General features: G+C 37.2%; 1 protein-coding gene across 1 annotated transcript; it reads left to right on the forward strand.

Annotated features, from left to right (window-relative positions):
- The first annotated feature begins 423 nt into the window (after positions 1 to 423).
- On the forward strand, positions 424 to 17,986 carry LOC118628724 (high affinity immunoglobulin epsilon receptor subunit beta-like). The gene is made up of 5 exons (XM_036259656.1): positions 424 to 471; positions 6,192 to 6,335; positions 12,065 to 12,121; positions 16,945 to 17,064; positions 17,876 to 17,986. The coding sequence occupies exons 1-5, from the start codon at positions 424 to 426 to the stop codon at positions 17,984 to 17,986; spliced, it is 480 nt and encodes a 159-aa protein (XP_036115549.1).
- The last annotated feature ends 1,383 nt before the right edge of the window (positions 17,987 to 19,369 follow it).

Genomic DNA, 19,369 nt, shown 5'->3' on the forward strand with positions numbered 1-19,369 from the left:
GTGATTTGAGTCTTGCCAGTCAGGCACCCCTACATCAGAAGGAATAATACAAAGGAAGGAAATAGTACAAAGAGAATGAGCAAGCAAAAGTCCAATTTTTCTGACTCTGTGAAGGTGGGTGGTAGGTGATTTCTAGTGGGACTGATGGATGGGTGCACGTACCACATACTACTTAATACAGTCCAATTTAAGTTTGTCAAATGAAAAGTATTTGATAAATAATTATTGGATTTTTTTTCAAGATAGTAATATCGATGAAAAACGTTTCTCAAGGGACTACAAAAAATCGGCAGCTCTAGGATTAAATTTCCCTCTCAATCGTAAGTATCTTACCCAGGAAAATAATTAATATTAGTCTCCATATTTCCTACAGAGAAGAAACACATTAGTCCTCTCATTTTTGTACTGTGTTCTAGTGGGAAAATGCCAATGAATCGTCTGAAGATAAGAAAGGAAACAAGAATGTTGGGGGTAAGAACTAAATGCCACTCGAGTGAACAGATGACTATAGTGTTGCAATTTCTAAATATAAAGAGGAGACTTTAAGCACCTCTATTATGAACTCCCCAAATGGAGGAGAATTAATGAACGTGTCCTGAAATGGTTATGTAACATCTGCATTTTCCTCATGCAGCCTGAACATATGAACTGTATATCAGGCTAAAGATAAAGCAGAAATTATGAATCTATCAACTGCATTTAAGTAACCTCACACCATTACAACCTAGTCATACGCTTAGAAAATATACTCTGAGTCTGTAAATGGGTAGAAACTTTTTTTTTTTTTTTTGGCATCTCTAAATTATTTAAGGCTAAACTGATGGTGAAATGGTCCCAAAGAGATGGTCAGATTGTAGAAATGGTATTCAGGAGAAGCTTCAGTTTGTGAACAATGGTCACAGTAGCACTATCTTCTTGACATCATTCCCAGACATGCCATTTTTTTCCTAGTCATCTCCCTTCAAATCCAGCAGGTTTTATCTTTCTGCATTATCCGTCCATATTGTTGGATGATAACACCAGATTAGGAATCAAATCAATAGAATTAAAGCTTGGTCCAGGAATAGTCCCAACACCTCAAGTCCATTACTGACTTCACTCATTTAAGACCTCCCTGGTCCTCTGCCAGAATTGTACTAAGAGCCTTACATAAAGCAAGCAAGGGACCCAAAGTGTTCTCTCATTCCCAATGTTATGTTGTTGAAGATCTGGATTCCTAACCTCCTTGACAACTTATCTGGTCTGGGTACTGAGAAGTAATAGTTAAAATGTGTCTGAGAATAAATAGGTCTGTTACTAACCACATTACTGTCCTTTAATGAGATCTACCATTATCCCAGGGTTCAGTCTCATTTTATTCAATAAAACATTCCAGCTTCCAATTCTGGACAAGCTGAAGTAGATATGCTTCTCCCTATTCCTACCACTAATTAAAGCTAAAACTTTGGAGAAATGTAAGAAAACTCTGAAAGGTACAGAGGAGGCACAAGAGCTAGGGACTTAAGAACCCAAGGAATGACATGGTGGTGAGTTTTCTGGTTTTTCTTTTTTTGTTTTTTTGGGTTTTTTTTGCTTCAAATAGCCAAACTGAGTGCTCAAGAAGCCTATACAACAAAACAATAATTAGCACAGACCAAAAGAGAATGAGGAAGAGAAGAAGGGGGAAGAGGGGAGGTGGGGAGGAAAAGGAGAAGAACAAACAAGAAAAGCCTATTTTTTCCAGCCATAGATTCAGGAAAGGGGAAGTCTATCAAGGCAGAAAACTTGCAGACAATAATTGCCCTACTCGAGCCAAACACCAAAGGAAAAACCATGGCCATTTCTCCACTTCCATTAACAAAGGCCATATGCAAACTTAGACTTCCACCATCACCTGGTTATAACTAGGTACCCTTCCCCTTTCCTAGTTGGTGTCAGAGACAGCTAAGTGGGAGGCTTATAGCTCATAAAAAATGAACCCCCTATCCCAGCCTCCAATGTCAATAGAGGCCACTCACAGGAAGCAGTAAAGTGGAGAGCCGATTCCAGCCAGCCATGGTGGAGTCAGAAGAGACCTAGTGGGAAGCCCTAAGGTGTCCTCCCCAAGTGTCAATGGAGGCTGCCTGGGGAATTTAACTCCTACCAGCAGTTACGAGGCTGTGCCACCATGCTCTCGACAGCACAGTATCAGCAAAGATCTGTTGAAACAGAAGATTTAAGTAATATTTTTAACAATTGTACTAAAATACACATAACATAAAATTTACTGTCAAAGCCATTTTTAAAGATACAGTTCAGGGACATAACATCCACACTGTTATGCTACCATCACCACCATCCATTCACAGAACTCTTTTCATTTTGCAAAACTAAAACTCTATACCTATCAAACAATGACTACCCCATTTGCCCTGCAGCCCCTAGCAATAACCATTCTACTTTCCATTTCTATGAATTTGACTACTCTAGTACCTAGGATAAGTGGAATCATATAGCACTTGTCTTTATGTAATTCGCATATTTCACTTAGCATAATATCTTCAAACTTCATCCACATTGTATGTATGTGTGCATAGATAAATCATAATTTCCTTTTCAAGGCTGAATAATACTCCATTGTATGTATAACCAAATTTTGTTTATCCAGTCATCCATCAATAGACAGATAGGTTGCTTCCACCTTTTAGCTATTTCAAATAATGCTGCTATGAACATAAGGGTATGGATATGTATCTAAATCCCTGCTTTCAATTCTTTTATATGTATACATAGGAATGAAATTGCTGACTCATATAGTAGTTCTATATGTAACCTTTGGGAATCTGCCAAGCTGTTTTCGTAGCAACAGCAGAAATTTACAACAGTGCCTCAATTTCTCCACATCCTCTCCAACACTGCCCATTTTTTCTTTTTCTGGTAGTAGCCATCTTAATGGGTGTAAAGTGGTATCTCATAATGGTTTTTGATGAGCATATTCCTATGATTAGTGATGTTCAGCATCTTTTCATGTGCTTCTTGACCATTTGTATGTCTTCTTTAGAGAAATGTCAAGTCCTCTGCCCAGTTCTTTGTTGGGTTGTATGTTTCTTATTGAGTAGTAGAAATTCTTTATATTTTCTGGACATTTACTCCTCAGATATATGATTAGAAAAACTTTCTACCATTCTGTGGGATGCCTTTTTACTCTACTGATTGTATTCTTCAATGCACAGAAGTTTTCAAATTTGATCTACTTCAGTTTATCTTTTTTTCTTTTGTTGCCTGTGTTTTTAGTCTCATATCAAATAATCATTGTGAAATCCAATGTCATGAAAAAGCAAAGCAACTAGAATAGACAAAAATTTTGAAAAAGATTAAAGTAGGAGGAATCATGCTACCTGATTTTATATAGCTACAATTACAATAATCAAGACTGTGGTATTGGCACAGTAACAGATACATAGATTGGTAGAACAGAGCACACAATCCAGAAACAAATCCACACATGTACAGATGACTATATATATATATATATATATATATATATATATATATATATATATAATGTGTGTGTATATATATAAAACTCAATGGAGGAAAGAGAGTCTTCTCAACAAATTTGCTGGAACAATTAGATAGCCATAGGCAAAACACAAATAAAAGAACTTCAACCTAACTCTGCCACCTTATACAAAAATTAATTCAAAATGGATCATAGATTTAAATATAAAATGTAAAACTATAAAACTTTTAGAAGAGAGAATAGGAGAAAATCTTTGGTACCTGAGATTCATTGAAGGGTTCTTAGACATGACACCAAAAGCATGATTCATATAGAAAAAATAAATCAATAAGTTAAACTTCAGCAAAATTTAAAACATTTTTCTGTGAAAGGCCCTGTTAAGAAGATGGAATGACAAGCTACAGAGTGGGAGAAAATACTTGCAAACCACATAGCGGACTAAGGATTTATATCTACAATATATTTTTTTCATTCTCAAAACTCAACAATAAAATAAAAAATAATCCAATTTAACATGGGCAAAAGACATGAAGAGACATTTCATCAAAGAGGATATACAGATGGCAAATATACATTACGTAAAGATATTCTGCATTATTAGCCATTAGAGAGATGCGAACCAAGACCACAATGAGGCAATCGCTACACACCTATTAGAACAACTAAAATAAGAAACAATGACAATACCAAATACTGGTGATGATGCAAAGAAACTGGGTCTCTCTTACATTACTAGTATAAATATAAAAATGTTAGAGTCACTCTGGAAAATAGTTTAACAGTTTTTTTTAAAATACCAAACTTACACTTACCATTAAACCAAGCAGGTGTACCCCTGGGATATATCCTGGAGAAGTGAAAGCTGATACCTACACAACTTATACATGAGTTTTCATAGTAGCTTTATCCGTGACAATCCCCCAAACTATCTGAAAACTATTCAAATGTTCCTCAATAGGTGAATAGTTGAAATATTCATCTATACCATGGAATACTACTCAGAAATGAAAAGGAATGAACTGTATTGATACATACAACAACTTAGATGGATCTCAAGGGTGTTAGCTAAATAAAAAGGCCAATCTCTAAATACTTCAGTACACACTGAAGTATTCATTTATAGGAAAGCCTCGAAATGACAAAAGTGTAGCAATGGAAAACATATTCGTGACTGCCAGGGGACAAGGCAGGTGAAGGAAGCATGACTGTATGGTGTAGCAGGAAGAATATGTTTGTGGTGATGGACTATTTCTGTGTCTTGATTATGGTGATGGGTTCGTTCACAAATATACACATGTGACAAGATGACACAGAACTCAAAGCACACATTATACCAAGGTCAGTTTCCTCATGCTGAGATTGTACTATGGTTGTGTAAGATGTAACCATTTGGAGAATCCAGGTTCAGGGTGCACAGGACCTCTCTCTACTACTTTTGCAAATTCCTGTGTATCTATAGTTATTTAAAAAGAAAATGTGTTTTGTTTTGTTTTTGTTGTTTTTTAAATCCTGCATCCTTCACAAACTCAGACTTCAGAGAAAGTTAATGTATTCCAAACCAGCAAGGAGTAGAAATCTACACCACTGCAGGAATGGGGAAAGTCCTTTGTACCCCAGGGTCCCCCTGCCTCCTCCCTCTGCCACAGCCTGTCCCAAGTGCCACCGAGTGTAGAGTTTCGTGTTGCCTAGAGGTCAGAGTACTCTCCCAAGAGAGAGAAGTACACCAGTTATGCACTCCTTGGCTCTTCTCATAATCACATAACAGAACAGGAGCCTATTGCAAACTTCAAGTGGAAGTTACCCTGTTTAAGAGGGTCGATGAGAAAAACGGTTGTCAGTATCCCAGGCATCGTGGAAATACGAGTTGAGGTAAGGCAAAAGATGCTAGGTTCTAAACTTCAGTATAACTCCTTCAGGAATTTTCCGGACTCACTCTTACGTTTGGGGTTGGGGAGACAAGGGAGGGCAACGCATTCAGCTGTGGCAGAAGGAGGCACGCCTGAGAAACATCTATCTGAAAACCAACTAAAAGGCCCTACAGTAGATGTTAGAGGGCTCTACAGAGCAAGGTCAGAATTTTTCTTCTCTGGCTCAGAAACCATCCTGGCTGACCTGGCTTCAGTGGGCCGAAAGCATCAGCAATTCCCAACCAGGTAATGATCCCTAGGAAAAGCTATAGAAACCAGGTATTACAAAGGTTCAATGTCTTTCTTTAACTCTTGTCTTAAAGAGCCCAGGACTCTGATATAAACTATAGTTACAGAGAGATGGGCCTGGAGGTGGGCAGAACCAAAGGAATCCAAATCCAAATCTCTGTTTGAGAGGACAAGAGAAGGGCGGGTATAGTCAGAAGTTCCAAATCTGCTAACCTATAGTACATAAGAGCTGGGTTCTGCAGGTAAGGATTGTCAACCACATAGTACTGAGGGACAGCAATTATTTCAGGGCGCCAGGGCTAATGTCTTATGACCTCTTGAGTCAAATAGACATACAGGCTCCTAGTACAATTTAATTGGACATGTAAATAGTCATTGTTTCTGCAAACTTCCTGAACTAGTAAAAAACTTTCCTCATCTGAACTGAAGGTTGAGAATCCTCAAATTCTCTTTGGTCATTACCTTCTTTCTTCTACCTTGGCTTTTTCTTGATGTGTGTCCCTTCCAGTGGTTGGACAGGGATAGTAGTAATTAATAGTGTTCTTTTCTCCTAGGCCATACAAATGATGACTGGTCTGATTTGTAACTGCCTGGGAATGATCTGGACATATTTGTTAATCACACAAATTACTGCGTTCGGGAAAACTTACATTCCTGTTGCAGCACTGGTAGGATACCCATACTGGTCATCTGGAGTTGTGAGTAAATAATGTACTCTCTGATTGTTATTCATTACATTTAGTGACTGTTTCTGAGCCACGCCTTGTGCCAGGGATAGAACACTAAAAATGCATAATTCCTGTTCTCAAGGAACTCATTCTTATATCCAGTTGATATCTACAGCTAGATTCTTATCAGTAATAGTCTTTCATAATAAGAATCCACTTTTTTTTATCCTCATCCAAGGACATTTTTTCATTTTTTGTTCAGATAGAGTGGGAGGGAGAGAGAGAAACATCGATGTGAAAAGGACACATCGAGTGGCTGCCTCTTGTGTGACCCAACCAGGGCCGGGGACAAACTGCAGCCAAGGCACATGCCCTTAGCGGGAACCTAACCCGGGTCTCTCTGGACGTCAGGCCGACGCTCTAACTGCTGAGCCAAACCGGCCAGGGCAAGAATCCACTTTTTACATGCCCCTTGGATCTGATGAAAAATGGAAAAGGCCCAGTGGGAATTTTGAAAAAACAGAAAATGGTTGATGACTATTCAGCTACTCGTAAGGCATTTATTGTGCCAGTGGGGTAAGCAAGATGAGACAACGAAAAGGCTAGGGAAGGAGTGGGATGTGTGGAATTTGTGTAGGCTGCTGTGTTGAAAGTTAATAAAGGGAGACAAGGAGAACTTTTAGAAAGCTACTGGAGAAATCCAGGCGAGGCTCACACAGGTTGGTGAAGGTGGTGAAACGTGACATGATTTTAGGTATACGTTGCATCAGAGTTCATGCAATATCCTGATGGATTGGATGTGGAATGAAAGAGAAGGAGAGGGTAATGCCAGGGTTTTGATTTAAGCTAATGAAAGGGATAACTTGTCATCAGTGAATACAGGGAACACTGTGAGTAGATTATCAGGGAAGATAATGAGTTTGTTTTGAACATGTTGAGCTAGAAACATTTAAGATTCACCTGGAGATGTCAAGTAGCTAACTGGATATAGAATCTAGAGTTTACAAGATAGAGTTAGGCTTATCAATATAAGTTTGGGAGTCACTGGCAAGTAGATATTTGAAAGCCATGAGACTGAATGAGATCACTAAGAAGTAAGTAAAAATAAAGATTACCAAGGACTAGAGCTCATTATCCAATACAGTAACCACCAGTCACATGTAACTATTGAGCATTCAAAATAACAGCTAAACCACACTGAGAAATGCTGTAAATGTAAAATGCATACCAGATTTCAAAAACTTAATGAGTAAAAATAATGTAAAATATAATTCTATTGACTCTATATTGAAATGATAATATTTTAGCTGTGTAAGATATATTATTAAAATCAATCTCATGCCTGACTGGTATGACTCAGTGGTTGAGCATCAACCCATGCACCAAGAGGTCACCGGTTTGATTCCCTGTCAGGGCTCATGCCCAGGTTGTGGGCCAAATCCCCAGTGAGAGGCATGCAGGAGGTGGCCAATTGATGTTCTCTCTCCTCAATGTTTCCATCTCTCTCTCCCTCTTCTTTCCTCTCTCTCTAAAGTCAATATGGAAAAAATTTTTTAATCAATTTCACATATTTCTTGTTACTTTTCTTAATGTGGTAGTGCTAAACTTAAAATTACTTATGTTCCTTGCATTATATTTCTATTGAACAGCCTCAAACAATAGTACTGACTGAGAACAGTGTCATGGTTAGATTGTTTTAATACCATTATTTTATATTTTAGACAGCTGGTAGGCCTCTGCAGTAGAGACAAGAAAAATGAGAGTCTTAATTAAAACATATAAGTTCTAAGTGAAGAACAGATGAGTCCATTATATTAATATCTTAAATAATATTCTGATTAAAAGCCAGGTTGCCATTGTAAAAATTGTCACATGTATTTATATTTATGATATGATCAAGTCATATTTTAAATTATTTGAGGTTTTTTTCTTTGCCTCAAACAGTTTTTTGGAGAGTACTATTTTCTCTGTTTATATTTTAGTTTTATTCAAGCAACATTTATTTATCATTAATTTGTGTTGTCATTTTGCTAGATGTGAGAATTAAAAGCAAAATAAATGTTACTTAATCTCAAAAGCATAATATATTGCAAGGAAGATTCTTTTGCCTCTACAAAATGAGTGTCCAAATTGGTTTGAATCTACTTCTGAACTCTTTATTTTTCTATAATTGTGCTGGTATTACAATGTCCTTTCTACTGTGGCTTTATATAAGTTTTAATATCAATATAGTGAGGCCAACCATCTTGTTCTTCTTCAGTGTTATCATGACTGTTCTTGCATCACTTTACCATATCAATTTTGGAATAAGTGTGTAATTTACACATACACATCAAATATACCTGAAGGGGTCTTGTTTGGGACTTCATGAAATGCTATTTTTTATGGTCTGTATCATCTGGGACCTAGTCGAAGATGAACTCTGAAGGAATAATTCAGCAGATGTGAAATCTATTAACAGAGCTTTCACACATTTGTTTAACTTCATTTCTAACACAAATAGTGTTGTTTAAATTATATTTTTATTCATTCAGTACAAAAATATATTGGAGGACCACTCTTTGCCAGAAATGCTCTAGGGACTGTAATAAAGCAACGAACAAGAAAGTCTAAGCAAGAAATAAAAAGACCTCTACTTTCGTAACCCTCACTTTCTTAGTTGAGATAATGGGTACACAAGCAAGAAAATTCCTTATTTTAAGTGTTATAAAGAAAATAAACAGCATACTCTTCTAAAGGATAGCAGTTATCCCACGGCAATCTTATATAGGGTGATGATCACTCATTTTTTATGTTCTAGGCACACCGGTACTTAAACAAAAAAAGATTTCTTCTCTGTAAGCACTTGCATTTTCTCTTTCTGGACAACTCTCCCCTCCAGTCTGCAAGACTCAGGTAGCTCTTGTCACATGAGCTCAGTTTTCATGTTAGTCTCTCGAGGTCTCCTTTGATCCACCTATTTAAAATGGCCCCCAGGTGTTCTCTTGCATATCACCATCCCTAGCCTGACCAATAAAAATATAAGAGGAAATGGGAATATAATAGATCTGTTATATTCCATCAAATCAAGGTTTTTCTGTTGCCATTCTGGATCCCACTAACTAGTCTCCATATCCTAAGTCCTCCTTCAAAGTTCTACACAAATTGGGAATCAACACCATTGAAACTAGTTGATGATCTAACTAAAAATCATGTAAAATTCACTGTTGCTCATACACCCCTGAGATGTCTTTGGTGGGTTATCAGTCAGAAAGAGAGCTACAAGGGAGAATGGATGGGTGTGCCTCAGCCTCCGCGCTTTGTGAAGAGGTCCCTGCAACGTGCAATGAACAACTGCAGTGATTTTATTTGTGACTGTGATTTTGCCTGAGATAAAAGAGAAAATGTTGTCCTGGTGGTAGTTTTCTTTTTGATGATTTTGTTTTGATTTCCTGGGAGGCATTTCTAGAACGAGGACCTCAAGTTCAGGAAGTCCAGGATGCTGAGGAGGACCACGGTCTTGTCTTGCTATACGTAGACTGTCTAAGATAAGTAGCTGGAAGACCAAAGAAGCACCCATCAAAGGTCTAGAAGGATCTCAAGCAAGATATGTAGAAGTAGAAAATACAACAGAAAGTAATAAAAATCAGTATTTGCTACTTGCCAAATTTTGGACCCTGTGATACGTGCTTATTTTGGTGCAGGGTTTTATAAAGAAAACAGGGCCAGTATGAGATTTGTAGGACTATAGAAACTAGTATGAGAATTGCTGCCTTCATACACGTTTGAGTTCCTGGTGCCGAGGAGACGTGGCCAGGAGAGTTGGAAAATCATAGAGAGTCACTAACTCTCCTGCTTGAGACACTAGAATGAGTGGACGCGCCAAAGCTGTAATGAAAGCCAGGAAGCCACGGTTCCTGGCCACCAGAGTGGAGTTGCAAAGGGCAGTTCATGGAGAAGTCTGGAAACTGCTGCCTGACAGACAAAATGTAAATATAACAGATAAGAGGGAGAAAATTAGGCCACAGTTGCCATGTCTGATCACTATGACTTTCTGAGAGTAACAGTTTCTGCTTCCCTTCTCCCTTCCAAATATTGCTTGAGATTTTCTCTTTGCCAGTTGTAACCAGGAACATAAAAGGAAAGAAATTCTGGAAAATGTGGTTCTGAGTCTTAGGCAGGAGTCGACTATAAATAATTCAGGGAATTGCTTTATATATAACTATTACAACAACACAGTAACACAACAGCACAGAAAATATTAATCTTGCTTGGCTGGTTTGGCTCAGCAGTTAGAACATCAGCCCAAGGCTGAAGAGTCATGGGTTCAATTCCCAGTCAAAGGCAGGTACCTGGGTTGCAGATTCCATCCCTGACCAAAGTCAGGGTCATGCGGGAGGCAATTAATCGATGTGTCTCTCTCACACTGATGTCTTGGTCTCTCTCTCTCTCTCCCTCACTCTCTTCCACTCTATCAAAAAAAAAAATGAACGAAAAAATTTCCTCAGGTGAGGATGGATATATATATATATATATATATATATATATATATATATATATCCCCACTTTACCAATGAAAACAGCAAACCTAAAAGACAGGTTAAGTAATTTTTCTTAGAGTCCTATAAAAGGAAAAGTGCAAAGAATTCAAATTCAGAGCCTTCTGATCCCAAAAATGCATTTAGTGTTGACATGTTAGTGACCTTATTTTTCTGAGGATAAAACATTCCTTCTCTCTACTACTAACTGAATTGTTAATTTTTTAATGCTGTGGGAATTCCATGCATGCATACAAGTTGTATCAATGAAAAAATAAACTTATAATACACCATAACTGCTATCTTTCTACAAGTTTTAGGAAATGATGGATGGTTTCAGAACAAGTTTCTCATGGAAGACATTATATGATTCTTATATTTAAATATGCAAAATGAAGCATAAATGTTTCTGTTAACAAAATATTTAACATTACATTGACAGTTTTCACTTGTGAAATCACCAAAACATAATATTATCAAGTAGTATATTTATTAACTGGATATATTTTCTTATAATTCACATATGGGCTATATAAACTATGACTGACAAAAATTAATTAAAATTTGACACTTTGCCCTGGCCAGTTTGGCTCAGCGGTTAGAGTGTCGGCCTGCGGTCTAGAGAGACCCGGGTTTGGTTCCCGCTAAGGGCACGTACCATGGTTGCAGTTTGTCCCTGGCCCTGGTTGGTCGTGTGGATAACAGCCACTCGATGTGTACCTTTCCCATCAATGTTTCTCTCGCTCTCTCTTCCTCTCTCTCTCTTCTATCTGAGCAAAAAAATGGAAAAATGTCCTCGAGTGAGGATAATAAATAAATAAATAAATAAATAAAATTTGACACTTTTTTTTTTTTTTTTCAGTTAAGAATTGCTATTCATCCTTTAATATGGGGAAAATGCCATGTGTTTGTTTGAGTGAACTATGGTGCAGTTATTTGCAATGAACAGAAAAATATATGATTATATTTTTGTTGACACTTTTTTTTGTCCCACAGTCACCTCAAGGAACCCCTGGATTTCATTTTCAATACCTGTGTTATATTAGTGACCAGAGATTTCATGCATTTTCCCCTCTCTGTAATAGAGAACCATTGAATTAGTCCCTAAATGATTTTCTCAGTGATCCCACTAAAGCATCAGGATGATATTCTTCATGTTATAGCATCCAATAATTCTTTTATTCTTTACGTATGTATATAAACATATGCCTGGGTACTAATCAATACAATTTTTTATTTCAGTTTTTGTTCTCAGGATTCTTTACAATACTGTTCGAGAGGACACGTTCAAGGCTTCTGGTAAGTCAGAATGTGTGTAGGAACTATAGAGGTAACAGTTTTATTTGCCAAGAGAAGAAGAATTAGTAAGAAGGTAGCATTGTCTCTGGGTCACTAAAAACTTACCCACATTTTTGGAGGGTAAAATTTTAAAATATAAGAAATTTAAGTTTCTACTGCGTTTTCATCCAAAAAAGAATGCACTTCAATTACCAAACTAGTTGCTATATTTTATTAGCCATAAAAATTAGGATGTATGAAGTTAATCATAAAGTTAAATTTCTATATGATAAATTATTTAATGCAAATTAAAATGTTGGTTTCTGGCATGTAAATTTGGATACCTTGAAATGACCCAGAGTCTGTTATTACCTTCTTTCTTTGTTCCTTCTTCACATTGTCTGGGGGCTTTTGATTGTGTTGTGGGCAGTGGGCATGAGATAGTGAGATATCATGTTGAGTTTTATGTTGACAGGCAATAAAATGGAAGAATAAGTAATTACTTTTGTTTGTTTGTCTTTTATCCTCACCCGAGGACATTTTTCCATTTTTTGTTCAGATAGAGTGGGAGGGAGATGGAGAGGGAGAGAGAGAGAGAGAGAGAGAGAGAGAGAAACATCAACGTGAAAGGGACACATCAAGTGGCTGCTACCTGCACGACCAACCAGGACTGGGGACAAACTGCAACAGAGGTATGCGCCCTTAACGAGAATCGAACCCGGGTCTCTCTGGACTACAGGCCGACACTCTAACTGCTAAGCCAAACCTGTCAGGGCTACTTTTGAATGTTAATGTTATGAGATTGACTTATGAAATGGCACAGTGAGCAACTCATGGAATCATCCTTCCACAAAACAAGGAAAGTACCAGCAAAACAACTAAAATTCATGATTTCAGAACACTGCAAATTAACCAAACTTCACTGAAAGATCCCTTAATCTGGCCCACAGGCACTCCAACCAAAGTGCCAAGCTCACACCTCCCCCACTCTGAGGCCTGCTCCTTGTGTGCCTAAGGGTGGTGAGAGATTGAACTCCAGTAGACAGGGAATGCCAGCAGAAAACAGGCCAGTGTCTACAGCAAGGGAGAAATAAAACACTTGAGCATCACCTTTGGGAGTTCAATCTCTGGTCAGGGCATATACAAGAATCAACCAATTTGTATAAGTAAGTGGAACAACAAATCTCTCTCTCTCTCTCTCTCTCTCTCTCTCTCTCTCTCTCTCTCCTGTCCCCTTCCTCTCACTCTCTAAAATCAGTAAATAAAAAAATAAAAGTAAAATTTTAAAAAAGGGAGAGAGGTTTTCAGCAGCTGGTCTGGTGAGTTTAAAGATCAAAAGAAGACATACATGCTAAAGAGTTCTTCCCGACCGGTGTGGCTCAGTGGTTGAATGTCGACCTATGTACCAAGAGGTCACTGGTTTGATTCCCAGTCAGGGCACATGACTAGGTTGTGGGCTCAGTCACCACTGGGGGGCATCCAGGAGGTGGCCAATTGATGTTCTCTCTCTCTCTCCCTTCCTCTCTTTCTAAAATTAATAAGGAAAAATTATTTTGAAAAAAAAGAATTCTGCCACAAAAGGAAGCAAGAAGCATGGAACAAGTGTATTCATACAAGGTAGGAGAAAGTCCCAGCTCTATGCATGACAAATGAAAAGGATGTCCCACCTGAAAACAACTAGGAAAGACTGGAGGAGGTGATTGCTTTTCCAATTGTGAAAACAGCAACCCAAAACTTCAAGGAACATAGAGAATCAAGGAAATATGATATCATTGAAAAAGTCACAATAGCCTTTCAGTAAGTTAGCCAAAAGATGTGGGCTTCTATGAATTACCTGATAAAAAATTCAAGATAGTTGTTTTGTTGAGGAAACCCGATGAGCCAGAAGAAAACACAGGAAGACAACTAAATAAAATCAGAAAAATAATACCTGAACAAAATAAGAAATTTAACAAAGAAATATAAATCATAAAAAAAGAAAAGAAAAGAAAATCTGAAGCTGAAGAGAATTCAGTGAATGAGGTGAAAAGATGCAATAGAGCCCTGGGCGGTTTTGCTCAGCGGTTAGAGCATCTGAAGGGACTGAAGGGTTATGGGTTCGATTCCATTCAAGAGCAAGTACCTGGGTTGTAGGTTTAGTCCCTGGCCCTGATAGGGGTCCTGTGGGAGGCAACCAATCGATGTGTCTCTCTCACATTGACCTCTCTCTCTTTCCCTCCCTCTCTCCCTTCCCCTCTAAAAATTAGTAGAAAAATATCCTCCAGTGAGGATAAAAAAAAAAAAAAAATGCAATAGAGAGCATCAGTAGCAGTATATATCAAACATAAGATAGCATTAGTGAGTTAGAGGCTAGAAGTTTAGAAATACCCGAGTCAGAGGAGAACAGAAAAAAAAAAAGGAAAAGAGCAGACTAAACCTACGTGACCAATGGGACACCATCAAAAGAACAATATCCGAATTACTGGAGTTTGAGAGGTAGAAGGAGACAGATAGCTGACAATATTAGTGTGTGTATATCACACATGTATACTGAAATTGGAGTAAATGTTAGGGAAACTTTCCCTGAATTTTTTTTTAAAAGCCTAGAACTTTTAACAAAGATTATAGTTAATCATTTTCAGTGAATGTAATAAAAGTAACAAAGCATTTCTTAAAATAATATTTATACATTCTCTATTTTTAAACATTACTTAAAAAAATAACTTTGTAGTAGATGTCGGTGTCACGGGAAGTAGCTTTATCCCATGCCTCACACTTCACCCCCATATCTGGCTTTCACATGATGCCCTTCACATTTTTCTTCTATTTTTAATGGGTTTATTGAGGTATAATTGATATACAATAAACAACAAACTTCACAAATTTCAAGTACACACTTTGATAAACCATTACTATAATCAAGTAAACATAGCAATCACCACCAGTGAAATAACCATCACTCAAAAGTTTCCTTGTGCCCCTGACAATCCAGGCAACCACTTATTTGTTTCTTGTCACTATAGACTAGTTTGCATTTTCAAGAATTTTATATTAATGTAATCATAAGTTTCCTATAAATGGAATCACACAGTACGCGCTCTTTTTTTTTTTCTGGTTTCTTTTACTCGGCATGATTATTAATTAATTCCTGCTTGTTTCTGAGTCCTATATCATTCTATGGATATGCCACAATGTGTTTATCTAGTCACCTGTTGATGGAATTTGCACTGTTTTCAGTTTTGAGCCCTGACAAATAAAGCTACTATGAACATTCTCCCACAAATCTTTGTATAGACATACGCTTTCATTTTTCTTGGATAAGTACCTGAATCATATGGCAACACACCATACTGTTTTGCAAAGCGGTCGTAGCATATTACATTCCCACCCACAGGCTACGAGTGTTCCAGTTCCTCCACACCTTTACTCTCTTACACTGCCCTGCAGCACACACCACCCTACACCAGAAACCAGAGCAAGTGTTCTACTTGTCTTATTCAGACAAGCCTTTGCCAGTAAAACTCCACGCTGCACAGAACTCCTGCTGCAAGTGGCCTTATTGATGCATTTCCTCATTAAAAGTGGCTCTTATTCAAAATAAAAATGTATTATTGTGACATAATCATTTGTTCATCTAACTGAAAATTCATCATTTTAAAGATTGCATTAATTTATATCCTGCAACTTACTAAATAATAATGTTGGATGTTTAGGTTATAAGAATGAATTAATGAACATTTTATTTTAATGCGATTCTTCCTATAAAGGAGATTTGTTCCAAAAGAATAAACTGAGATGTACAACAATGAATGGCAGTTTAGATAAACATATGATGTATCCAGTGGAATAGATTTCAGGATCCAGTAATTTTTCATATTTATTATCTAACTCATTTAAGATAGAAAGAATTTTACCAGTGCAAATGAGAAGGAAGTGTAAAAAAAAAGGATTTTTTCACCCAGCTGGTGTGACTCAGAGGACTGAGCATCACCCCATGAACTGAAAAGTCGTGGTTCAATTCCTGATTAGGGCATGTGCCTGGGTTTCGGGCTTAATCCCCAGTAGGGGGCATGCAGGAGGCAGCTGATTGATGTTTCACTCTCACATTGATGTTTCTATCTCTCTCTCTTCCTCTCTCTCTAAAAAGTTAATAAAATAAATAAAAAGAAGAGGATTTTTCTGCTAGCAACATCATATGGTTTATCACCTCTCTGATCTCATATGTGGATAAAGCGTGATTATGCAGCAACATCATATGTACGCATTGTCTGTACTACAAACCCTGACGAGAGGGTGGCCTGAAATCAGGGTGGGCACCTCCAGCGATGTAAATCCCTGCTATCTTCAAGATGAAGTCCTGAATATCTATCTAGATAGCACCTGTCTCTCCAATTAAACTTTCTACAGCCCCCTCTTTGCACTCTAAAATAAATCATAGCAAACTTCTGGGATGTTAGCTCTCTGGTACTCTGAATCTGTATGGCACTATATTGTTAACATGTTTACACTGTATTTACACTAAATTCACATTTGTTTGTCCTCAATAGACTTGAGTGCAGAAACCATTTCTTTATGCCTCTTGATTTACTAACACCGAGCATAGTTTGCATGGTACAGAACTGACATTCAATAATTACTTGTCGGTGAAGGACTAAAGATGTGCATGCTACATTAAAAGTTTTATTTTCTCCAAAATTGTTTAGTTCTATTGGGAGCCTGACAAATCTTCAGTTCTGAGAGTCCTTTTAATGACCTTACAGTTCTGAAAAGATCAGAGTTTATATACATCTTCTACTTGAATATACTTGCCAATGATGCGTGTGGATAAGTTTTAGTGACCAGGTGATTAATTTTATCTGTTCCAGGTGTCCTGTACTATAGCACTGAACATCTTAAGTGCCTGCTTGGCAGTAATGGGTGTGCTTTTACTAGTATCTGAGTTTTTTCTATTCTATGTAAATTCAAGTACTGTTATTTGGCCACACGTAAGTACAAGGTTTCTATGTGAATTTCATCACAAATTTAGAATTATATTTTTTAAGGATTTTTTAAAAATTTATTTTTAGAGAGATAGGATGGGAGAAAGAAATAGAGAGAGAAACATGCCCATAATTTCCACTGCCATGGCGTCCATTACTATAAGTGATGTCAGTATTGAAAACAGATCCAGACAGTCCTCAGCAGCCTTGTCACAAAAGTGTTTTGGGTCCTTCAGGCTTGGGTTTCCATTAGTACAGATTTTGTATTCTTGTTCCCAACCCAAGTATCCTGCAAGGAGATGGGTTCACTGGGGCAGTCCCGAGAGGAAACCACTGATTCTGAATGCTGAAGTGTCACATACCTTTAATTCTCAAAATTTGAGAGATCAAGTTGAATATCAAACTATATACATAAGCCTAGGTCACAAACCCAAACTCCTATTCCTTCACTGTGAGTTCCTTTTTGGGCTCTTTCCTAACAACAGACCTAATTTTGAACATCTCTCTATTAAGTAAGTTCTGTAACACTGGACCACAAGAGTGTCCCAATTCCATCTTCTCTGGAGGTTCATTGAACTCAAAGAAAATTTGCTGACTTTATCCACAACAACAAACAAGAAAACACAGTCAATGATGTTCATTATCCACTTGGCAGAAATTTATCAGTTTATAATAATCTTCAATAATTATCAGTTATCATTATGATAACCATATTTATTGAGGGTGGTGGATATATCTAGTAGTTTTTCTTTTCTATTTTTGATCTTTCTGCAATTTTATATACCTATAAGGGATGTACATTTTCTTTTTGAAACAGAAAAGTGGTAGACTCCTTTCATGGTATTTGTTCCTGTTCACCATTTTGGAGTTGATTGTCTCATGTACCGTGACCCATTGGTTATACAGAGCAAAATACACAGGACAATAAAGATGTGGTGAGTATCTCATTTCTCCCTTGGTAAATCAGAAGATATTGGATTTTATTATGGACCATTTGAAGAACTAAGATTTTGATAAGAATTATGTGTAAATAATGTCTTCTGTAAGCTGTGATTATAGGTAGCTAAAAACACTCTGCACTAACTATTGTGCACTATATGGTTTTGTATATAACTGAAAGTAAATAATTTGCCTTAGGCAAAGGTGTTTTTATTACAATATGTTTTTATGTTTATACTCATGAGAGAATAAAATGGGAGATACATGATTTTTTGGCTCAGATCTGTTCAATTCAACACATATTCCCCTGGAAAGAATAAACTGTGAAGATTGTTAACACATACAGGAATATAGGAATGCTGAAGTGTCTCATACCTTTAGCTCTCAAAATCTGAGAGATCAAGTTGAATATCAAAGTGTATGACATTTGGTGTTTTCAGAAACCAAGATTTGGAATAAGTAACTGAGAAGTTGGAAAAGATGATAGAAGTCATTTTCAACAAAGCTTTTTTCCCTTCCTCCATACCTACTACTTCATATCTAAATGAACCTTATCTCCAGTGACCTCAGTATCACTGAATCAGAGACTGGTGGTGAAAGATACATCTGTCCTTTCCTCCCAAGTACCCACATGACAGTCCCAGCCTTAAGAATCAATACAATCATAACAGCTTAAAAGGAGCACAGAGTTAACATGAAGTAGAGAGCGACTTGTCCATATATCCCAGACCAGATGCAAAGGGAGACTGAGGAAATAACAGGAAAGAATAATAATGCCTAGGAAGAAAAGGGAAAGTTGAGAGAAAAGAGGGAAGGAGATGCTGACAGATCCTGTCCTCAGATATTGCTGGTTCTAGAACTTCATGTGTACTTGAATGAAGCCATCAATATCCCAATAATATTTTTCTCTACTTCAAGCATCTATTAGGAATAGGCATTGAAACTCATTAATACTAAAGTACAAATGACTGAGATGAAGTCAACCATTGCTCCGATAGAAGAAGGGAAGTAAGAGCAAAATGCCCAAATAATGTGAAGAAATGGAAGAAGCCCAAGGAAACATTGGGTCTAAGCTATGAGGTGAGGCAAAAATGATATGGGTAAATCCCAGCATTTAAAACCCAAGACTATTGGGTTTTATCCCTAGCAAAATGTCATTGTGTCAAATGTAAGATAATAGAAATTATGCAACACCAGAATGTGGAAAAACTTCAAGTGACATGTTTCTTGGGATCTCAAACACTAGCAATGAAGAGAAAAAAAACTTACAGAAAATCTATTGAAAGGTAATCAGTGATCCAAATATCAGGCATTCAATACCTTAATTTCTCTGGAATGACATCTAGCATGCCCATTTTTAAAAGGAAATGCC

Source organism: Molossus molossus, unplaced genomic scaffold (genome assembly GCF_014108415.1).
Source record: "Molossus molossus isolate mMolMol1 unplaced genomic scaffold, mMolMol1.p scaffold_m16_p_13, whole genome shotgun sequence".
NCBI classification, from domain to species: Eukaryota; Metazoa; Chordata; class Mammalia; order Chiroptera; family Molossidae; genus Molossus; species Molossus molossus.

Bases quoted from the DNA above. Each gene is read 5' to 3' on its own strand.
- LOC118628724 (XM_036259656.1), top strand. From the start codon at position 424: ATGCCAATGAATCGTCTGAAGATAAGAAAGGAAACAAGAATGTTGGGG. The intron at 6,336-12,064 runs GTGAGTAAATAA...TTTTTATTTCAG, and splicing joins CATACTGGTCATCTGGAGTT to TTTTTGTTCTCAGGATTCTT. The intron at 17,065-17,875 runs GTAAGTACAAGG...TTTTTGAAACAG, and splicing joins GTACTGTTATTTGGCCACAC to AAAAGTGGTAGACTCCTTTC.